At 39.1% G+C, this 9,905-nt stretch overlaps 1 protein-coding gene across 1 annotated transcript; it reads left to right on the plus strand.

The window, feature by feature from the left end:
- Nucleotides 1-322: 322 nt before the first annotated feature.
- On the plus strand, nt 323-9,691 carry LOC308495509 (HLA class II histocompatibility antigen, DQ beta 1 chain-like; the record flags this gene model as incomplete). The annotated part of the gene is made up of 5 exons (XM_081043862.1): nt 323-416; nt 7,415-7,684; nt 8,400-8,681; nt 9,240-9,350; nt 9,666-9,691. The coding sequence occupies 5 exons, from the start codon at nt 323-325 to the stop codon at nt 9,689-9,691; spliced, it is 783 nt and encodes a 260-aa protein (XP_080899988.1).
- Nucleotides 9,692-9,905: the final 214 nt, after the last annotated feature.

The raw sequence follows: 9,905 nt of genomic DNA on the forward strand, positions 1-9,905 counted from the left end.
GCTCCTGAAACCCCCAAACATATTTCCAGCATATCACAGTTCAGTGATGTTTGGGGATGACCTAGTACTGGGCACCAGGTAGATGGTCCATGAATAATTGTTTTTCACTGAGAACTTTCATTAGAAATGTTTACCCAGAGACAAATGAGAACATAAGTTATTGGGTTGATTGGTTTTCTTCCCTAGGAACTGTCCAATCCTAAAATTCAGAGGTGGTGTCCTCATTTTCATTTTTTGCAAAGTGAAACATCAGGTTGCGTGGTGGCAGCTGTGCTGACTGCCAAGGCCTTTGTTACACTGTTTGTGCTTCAAGTGTGGAGAGATGACTGAGACAATCCCCAGGAACCCTAGGGCTGTAGCTGGAATTGTGATGATTATTTTCATGGTTCCCACGGTTCATCCTAGAGCTGCTCCAAGTAAGTGCTGCACAGCTACTCTTCAGAGATCCCAGATATGGGAATTAAGTTCTTGGGGTTTCTGGGGCTTAGGGCACTCTGATCAAATCCCAGGTGGAATTTGGAAGGGCTTCTCTCACAGTCCAAATGTCTCCTCCTCAAGAAAAAGAATTTTGCTAGATTTTCTTTTGTCATCTCTGCAACTGAAGGGAGGATAGTTTCTCTCAGGGAAAAAACTTTGGGATGTCAGGGTTGGAAGAAAAAGAGAAAGTATATTTTTACACCAAATGGAAGACAAAGTTTTCACACTATTATTGGCTATATTCCTCTTCACTTTTTTCACGATTCCTCCACCCTCACTCCCCTCCGGGTACCAGCAGTTTGTTCTTTGTTTCTGTGAGTCTGTTTTTTGTTTTGTTTGTTTGTTTTGATTTTTTAAAATTCCATATGTAAGTGAAATTATGCACTTACACTAGCACTTGTCTTTCTCTGTCTGACTTATTTCACTTAGCATAATGCCCTCTATATCCATACATGTCGCAAATGGCAGTAAATTTTGCAGTGACTAGACTTAGTTACTAGACTTAGTGTGGTGCTTAGAGATGGTTACTAGACTTAGTAATCTCTAAATTACTAGACTTAGTAATCTCTAAGTTACTAGACTTAGAGATGGTTACTAGACTTAGTGTGGTGCTCACACTGTAAGATATATAACTGTCACATAACTATGTTGTACACCTGAAACCAATATAATATTGTATGCCAACTATAATTTAATATAAAAATAAAGAATAGGAAAATGCACATGAGACCACTTGAGAAGCATTAAGAAACCTCAGAGAGTAAGTTAAAAGGATTTGCCACCCTGGGGACTTTCTGGGCCAAGCGGTGTTCATGTACTATCAGACTCTGGGTTGAAGAAATTCAAGGCAGCCGTTGTCTCTGTAGCTTCACTGTCTGCAGAGCAGTTCCCCAGTCCTTGAGTGTAACCTGCGGGGTCATGGAGAGGATGTTTAGTGTCTGAGGTGAGACCCCTCAGGGGATGAGGACAGGCAGTGAGTGTCACTAAAATTAGTGAGTAGAACTAATTTTGCATTTAGGTGCAAACTTGAGTCTGTATTGATGGTGAACAGAGATATGAGGATGGTGAAAAACAAGGAAATTAATATTTATTTTGCACCCTCTAATTCCTAAATCCTATGGCAGTATCATTGCACAAACCACCTCACTTAATGTTTCTAAAACACACACACACATGACTAGAGTGTATTATTAGCCCACATTTTTACATTAGTTATTTTGAATTATAATATAGACATTATATAAAGCATACATATAATATTTAACAAAAATTATAAAGAAATATACAAACAATAATCAGGTCAAAAATGACTGAATATTACCAGCACTGAAAAACTCCCACGTGCCTTTTCCAAATAACACCCACTTCGACTTCCCAGAAATCAGAACTATTATGACTCTTGTAATCTTCATTTTATTGCTTTTTGTTATGGATTTAACATATGTGGATGTATCCTTAAACAATATAGATTAGTACCTCCCCCTTTAAATGTTCTATAAATGTTGTATTTTATCTTGCTCCTTTTGTTGAATATCACGTTTGAAAAGATCTGTCATAGGTCTTTCATATAACAGTTGTCCATCCATTTTCATTGTTGTGTGGTAGATTCCATTTCAGGAGGCTGCAATGATGTACTTACCCATTCTAATGTGGATGCACTTTGGGGTCGCTTCCATTTTTTCCCCATGTAACCTAGAGCATATGAACCTGCATTACGTTATATTTTATTATTATTATTATTATTATTATTATTATTGTTACTATTTTTTGAACCTGCATTATTTAGACTAGAGTATAGTCTATACAACAATACTTAGATTGGAACTGGCGAGTCTAAAGGGTATGCAGATCCTCAGTTTTACAACAGAATGCCCAACTGTTATTCAAACTGTTTGTCTCTATGTGCACTACCACAGTGGTTTATAAGAGAACCCAATTCTTGGCAGCTTTTGGTGTTTTAGACTTTCTTATATTTCCCCATTTTGTGGGTATGTACTGGTATTTCACCATACTTTTAAGTTGCATTTCTCTGACTGCTAATGAGGATGAGTAATTCTGCATGTTTATTGTCCACTGGTGTTTACTCTTGATTGAAGTATCTATTTAAATATTTTCTTCCTTTTTTCTATTATATTATCTGTCTTTTCTTATTTGTTTGTAAAAGATATAAAAACATTGTGAATCGAGCCCATTGTCAGTATGTGCTTTGCAGATACTGGTTTGTACTTTGTGGCTTGTCTTTTTAACCCCCTCATGATGTTTTTTGGTGGGCAGAAGCTGTTAATTTTAATGAAGTTGCCTTTATCCATCTTTTCCCTTTATGGTTAGTGCTTTTCATGATTTACTTAAGGAATCCTTTACGATTCCAAAGTCATGAAGATGTTCTCTAATTTCATCCTTTAATGCCTTTGTAGTATTGCATTTCATACTCAGGTCTTCAGTTCATCTAGGTTTCATTTGTATGTGGGTGAGGCCTATGTCCAACTTTCTCTCTTCCCACCATGGATACCCATTTATTAGAACACCGTTTATTAGCAAGAACATTGTTTCCTCATGGATCTACAGTGCCACCTTGGTCCTAAATTTAGTGTAAATATGTGCATAGGACTCATTTTGGGATATATCATGCCATCATCTATTTTCCTATGTCTGTGTCAATAAGACAGTATATAATTATCACACTTTTATTTGCTATCTTGATATTTAGTAGAGCAAAATTTTTCACAATATTTACTTCTTCAAGAGTAGTTTGGGTAATCTTTGCTCCTTGTACTTCTATTAAATTTCAGAATCAGCTTGTAAAGTTTTTAATAATAAAAAAACTGCAGAAATCTTAATTGATATGCATAAAATCCATACGCTCACTTGGGATAATTGTCATCTTTTTTCCTCTTTTTTATTGGGGAATATTGGAGAACAGTGTGTTCTTCCAGGACTCATCAGCTCCAAGTTATTGGACTTTAGTCTAGTTGTGGAGGGCGCAACTCACTGGTCCATGTGGGAATCGAACCTGCAAACTTGTTGTTCAGAGCTTACGCCACCAGGCCACCCAGGATAATTGTCATCTTTATAATACTGAGTCTTCCAATCCATGCACACAAAATGTATCATTTTATTTATTTAGGAATCTTTTAATATATCTTATAAAATTTTATTATTTTCCTTTAAGAAATATTGTACATCTTTTGTAGGACTTATTCCTAGATAATATTTATTCATATGTAATAATTGATATAATTAAATATAGAGTGAAAATTTGTTCCTGGTCTACATAATGTTTTTTTGTTTGTTTATTTGTTTTAAAGTTTATTGGGGTGACAATTGTTAGTAAAGTTACATAGATTTCAGGTGTACAATTCTGTATTACATCATCTATAAATTACATTTTGTGTTCACCACCCAGAGTCAGTTCTCCTTCCATCACTATATATTTGATCCCCCTTACCCTCATCTCCCTCCCCCCAAACCCCTTACCCTCTAGTTAACCACTAAACTATTGTTTGTGTCTATGAGTTTTTATTTATTTAGTTAACCACTAAACTATTTTTTATCTATTTATCTAAACTATTATCTATTATCTATTATCTAAATTTTATTAACTATTATCTATTATCTAAATTATTATCTATTTATCTAAACTATTTTTTATATATTTTATCTATTTAGTTAACCACTAAACTATTGTTTGTGTCTATGAGTTTTTCTTTCTCATTTGTTTGTCTTGTTCTTTTGTTGTTTTTGGTTTACATACCACATATCAGTGAAATCATAGGGTTCTCTGCTTTTTCTGTCTGACTTCGTTTAGCATTATAATCTCAAGATCCATCCATGTTGTCACAAATAATCCTATTTCATCTTTTCTTACTGCCGAATAGTATTCCATTGTGTATATATACCACAACTTCTTTATCCATTCATCTATCGAAGGACATTTTGTTGTTTCCATGCCTTGGCCACTGTAAACAAAGCTGCAATGAACATTGGAGTACACGTGTCTCTATAGAGAAATGCTTTCAGATTTTTTTGGTAGATACCCAGGAGAAGGATTGCTGGGTCATATGGTAATTCTATTCGTAATTTTTTGAGGAACCTCCACACTGCCTTCCATAACGGCTGCACCAGTCTGCATTCCCACCAACAGTGTATGAGGGTTCCTTTTTCTCCACAGCCTCTCCAACACTTGTTACAATTTGTCTTGTTGATAACAACCATTCTAACTGGGGTGAGGTGATATCTCATTGTGGTTTTATTTGCATTTCTCTGATGATTAGTGATATTGAGCATTTTTTCATATGTCTATTTGCCATTTGTAAGTCCTCTTTGGAGAAATGTCTCTTCAGGCCCTCTGCCCATTTTTCAATTGGGTCGTTTGTTTTTTTGTGTTGAGCTTCATGAGTTCCTTGTATATTTTGGATATTAGCCCCCTATCGGAGGCACTGTTTGCAAAAATCTTCTCCCATTCAGTTGGTGGCCTCTTTATTTTGTCGACGGTTCCTTTTGCTGTGCAGAGCTTTTAAGTTTGACATAGTCCCATTCATTTATTTTAGCCTTTACTTCCCTTGCTTTTGGAGTCAAATTCATGAAATGCTCTTTGAACCCAGGGTCTGTAAGTTTAGTACCTATGTTTTCTTCTATGCAGTTTATTGTTTCAGGTCTTATGCTTAAATCTTTGATCCATTTTGAATTAATTTTGATACATGGTGACAGATAACAGTCCAGTTTCATTCTTTTGCACATGACTTTCCAATTCTGCCAGCACCATTTATTGAAGAGGCTGTCTTTTCAACATTGTATGTTTTCTGCTTCTTTGTCAAAAATTACCTGTCCATATTTACGTGGTTTTATTTCTGGTTTCTGAATTCTATTCCATTGGTCTATGTGTCTGTTTTTCTGCCAATTCCATGCTATTTTGATTATTGTTGCCTTGTAGTACAAGCTAAAGTCAGGGAGTGTGAAACCTGCAGCATTGTTCTTTTTTCTTAAGATTGCTTTGGCTATTCGGGGTCTTTTGTGGTTCCAAACAAATCTGATGATTTTTTTGTTCTATTTTTTTAAAAAATGCCATTGGGATTTTGATGGGGATTGCATTGAATCTATATATTGCTTTGGGTAATATAGCCATTTTAACTATGTTGATTCTTCCAATCCATGAGCACGGAATGTCTTTCCATTTCTTTGTGGCTTCTTCAATTTCTTTCAAAAATGTCTTATAGTTTTCAGCATATAAGTCTCTCACATCCTTGGTTAAGTTTATCCCTAGGTATTTTATTCTTTTTGCTGCAATTGCAAAAGAAATTGTTTTTTTTTTCTTTTTCTGAGATTTCATTTGTATATAGGAATGCAATCAACTTTTGTACGTTGATTTTGTAGCCAGCAACTTTACTGTATTCGTTGATTGTTTCTAACAGCTTTTTGGTGGAGTCTTTAGGGTTTTCTATATATAGCATCATGTCATCTGCAAAGAGTGATATTTTAACTTCTTCATTCCCAATTTGGATGCCTTTTATTTCTTTCTCTGGCCTGATTGCTCTGGCGAGGACTTCCAACACTATGCTGAAAAGCAGAGGTGATAGGGGACAGCCCTGTCTGTGTTCCTGAACATAGAGCAAAGGGCTTCAGTTTTTCACCATTAATTATGAGATTAGCTGAGGGTTTGTCATATATGTCCTTTATTATGTTAAGATATTTTCCTTCCATACCTATTTTATTAAGTGTTTTAATCATAAATGGATGTTGTATCTTGTCAAATGCTTTTTTTGCGTCAATTGATATAATTATATGATTTTTGTCCTTTATTTTGTTTATGTGATATATCACATTGATGGATTTCCAAATGTTGAACCATCCTTGTGCCCTTGTTATGAACCCCACTTGGTTGTGATGAATAATCTTCTTAATGCATTGTTGCATTCGATTTGCTAGAATTTTGTTTACGATTTTTGCATCTGTATTCATCAGAGATATTGGTCTATAGTTTTCTTTTTTTGTGTTGTCCTTACCAGGTTTTGGTATCAGGGTAATATTTGCCTCATAAAATGAGTTAGGACGTATTGTCTTGTCTTCAATTTTTCGGAAGAGTTTGAAAAGGATTGGTATTAGATTCTCTTTGAAGGTTTGGTAGAATTCACTAGTGAAGCCATCTGGTCCCAGACTTTTGCTTTTGGGAAGGTTTTGGATGACTGATTCAATTTCATTACTGTTGATCGGTCTGTTTAGATTTTCCAGTTCTTCATGGTTCAGCCTAGGAAGGCTATATGTTTCTAAGAACTTGTCCATTTCTTCTAGGTTATTGAATTTGGTGGCATATAGTCCTTCATAGTATTCTTAGATGATGCTTTGTATTTCTGCAGCATCCGTTATAACTTCCTGTTTTTCATTTCTGATTTTGTTTATTAGTGTCTTCTCCCTGTTTATCTTAGTGAGTCTAGCCAAGGGTTTGTCAATTTTGTTAATCTTTTCAAAGAACCAGTTCTTTATCACATTAATTTTTTCTATTGTCTTTTTGTTCTCTATTTCATTTAGTTCTGCTCCGATTTTTATTATTTTTTTCTTCTGCTGACCTTACATAATGTTTTAAAATGGATCTTGTATCCAGCTACTTGCTAAACTATTGCTTTAAATTCATTTAGCAGTAGATTATTTGGGACTTTATTCACAGATTTACTATATGCAAATAGTAACAGTTTTCTTTCTTCATTATCAATCATTCATTGCTCCATTATTTTTCTTGCTTTACATTAAATTTTCTCCAATAAACGTTCAATGCAAGATTTGCAGCAGAAGTCACTAAATTCTTCTTGGAGATAAAATTCTGAGGGTTGAGATCAGGTTTTATTTACACTTGGCTGTGCTGGTAATTTCCTTCCCTTCCCCACGCTAATTGGTTCGTTGAGGTGCAAGACTGAACTCAATCTAACACGGACCGGTTCTTCCGCAGAGGATTTCGTGTACCAATTTAAGGGCATGTGCTACTTCATCAACGGGACGGAACGTGTGCGGCTCGTGGCCAGACAAATCTACAACAAGGAAGAGACTCTGCACTTCGACAGCGACGTGGGGGTGTTTGTGGCTGTGACCGAGCTGGGGCGGTCGAATGCTCAGAGCTGGAACAGCCAGAAGGACCTCCTGGCGGAGTATCGGGCCCAGGTGGACACGCTGTGCAGACACAATTACAAGGAGACTGCTCGCTTCACTGTGCAGCGGAGAGGTGAGATTAGGATGGGCTCAGGGGCCCTTCACCCAGAACCCAGTGGGGAGGCCCAAGGGAGGGACCTTTCGTGAATTCCTCAGATCTTGGTGGGTTTCAAGTTCCAAGGGAAAACATGTTGGAAGGCTTGGCTGGACAGAGTTGGGAGGGAGACTGAAAACTTAGGCAGGAGTCGCTCTGCCCCCGGGGCAGCTGGGGCGGCATCTGGCATGGTCAGTGCTCTGAACTTCAGTCCTTCACAGGTCACACGGCCCAGCCCCAGCTGGCGGGGCCCCCGAGTCTCTCATTTTGCACAGACTCCCATAGCTCCTGCAACATCTGATTCTTGTTTGCTGCCAGGTTGTGATAGAGCTGGTCCCCCAATGTGTGCACAGCACACTTTGCACATATGTGTACATACATATATATTTAAATTATCAGTCCATGTTACATAATATGTGCACATACATATATATTTAAATTATCAGTCCATGTTACATAGTTTTCATATAAATTATTTTGTTTAATAAACAAGTAAACACTAAATAAAAGTATTATTTTCCTGAAAAGTGGATTAACAAATTAGCTAATTAGAACGCAGAGCTGGGATTCTAATAACAGACTGTTTAAAACCTGTGTTCCTCTCTACTTTAGTATCAGAGGAGGGACGAAGCCCATGGTGAGACTTCCTTTGCGGCCTCGCCCTCTGACTTTCTCTGTCTGTCATTCCTTGTAGTGGCGCCCACAGTGACCATCTCCCCAGCCAGAACGGAGGCCCCGAACCACCACAACCTGCTGGTCTGCTCGGTGACAGATTTCTATCCTCGTCAAATTAAAGTCAGGTGGTTCTGGAACAACCAGGAGGAGACAGCTGGCGTTGTGTCCACGCCTCTTATTCAGAATGGGGACTGGACCTGCCAGATCCTGGTGATGCTGGAAGTGACTCCCCAGCGAGGAGATGTCTACACCTGCCACGTGGATCACCCCAGCCTGCAGAGCCCCATCACAGTGGAGTGGCGTAAGGGGCGTTTCACTGACACTGCGAACTCGGAAAGCACAAGGGGCAGGGAGGACTCTGGGTCTGGTGGGGCGGGCTTCCACTTATCTCTCTGTGTCGTGCATATCTCACACTGTCCCTCTGACATAACTCTCTGATATAATTTCTGTGCTGGGAGTGAGGGAAGACTGAGATCCCATTATCCCATCAAAAGGCACATGTTCAGTACTGATCTCGTTTTCTCGCACGACATTATGGCAACCCCTGTACGTAACCTGACTCCCCGGCCGCAGTTCAGCCTTGGCGGTGTGTCTTCCCAACTGCTGGAGTTCTGGGCTCTGACATTAAAGCTGGTGTCTTGGAGAGGGTCTGATGGCGGTTCCCAAGGAGCTGCCATCCCCTTCCGGTCATCTATCTACACTGCCCCCTAGGGTCCATGCATGCCCTCGGCCCTCCTCTATTTGCTCTCAGAGCGACTCTGTTTCTCGTATCCTGGATTAGACTCCAGGCTTGCAGACAAGGACCCTGTGGGGTGTGGGTGTGGGAACAGACACTGACACGCAGGCTTTTACTTCCCAGGGGCACAGTCTGAATCCGCCCAGAGCAAGATGCTGAGTGGAATTGGGGGCTTTGTGCTGGGGCTGGTCTTTCTTGGCTTGGGCTTTACAATCCACCTTTGGGATAAGAAAGGTAAGTCACCTTGGGAGAAAATGGGGAAGACTGGTGCTGGAACTGAGGCATTCTGTTGTAACTTTTCCTCCCTGGCCCCACAAAGGAAGGGGACTAAGGTGGGGCTGCTAGTAGATTGCAGAAATTAGGGAGACTAGCTCTCCTCGTCCTGGGTCAAGTTCATTTCATCAGAGGTGAGTGGTGAAGGTTATTCTTAGACAGAGGAGAGCAGCTCTCATGCTGTCCTTACCTTTACCAGGCCATTAGCAGTGTGGGACTTCCTGCTCTGAGCTTCCTTCCTTAAAAGACACACAGTCTCTGTTTCTCTTCCTTCAGTGACTGGCTCAGTGACTTTGGAGTGATCCGACTCTATGGCAGTAGAAGCCTTATTGTACATGGATGGGAGTGCGGGAAAGAAGGGTCTGGAGCTGCTCACTCATTTCCTTTGGAGGGTGAGATAAAGACAGGAAGATGCATTTTTTTTATTACCCAGGTTAATGGGTTTTTTTCCCCTTTCTCTTTTCATTCTTGCTGATGATAGAAAACTCTGAGGCCTCACCCACAGGTAATATTCCC

The sequence above is a fragment of the Rhinolophus hipposideros genome (genome assembly GCF_964194185.1).
Source record: "Rhinolophus hipposideros genome assembly, chromosome: 3".
Classification (NCBI taxonomy): domain Eukaryota; kingdom Metazoa; phylum Chordata; class Mammalia; order Chiroptera; family Rhinolophidae; genus Rhinolophus; species Rhinolophus hipposideros.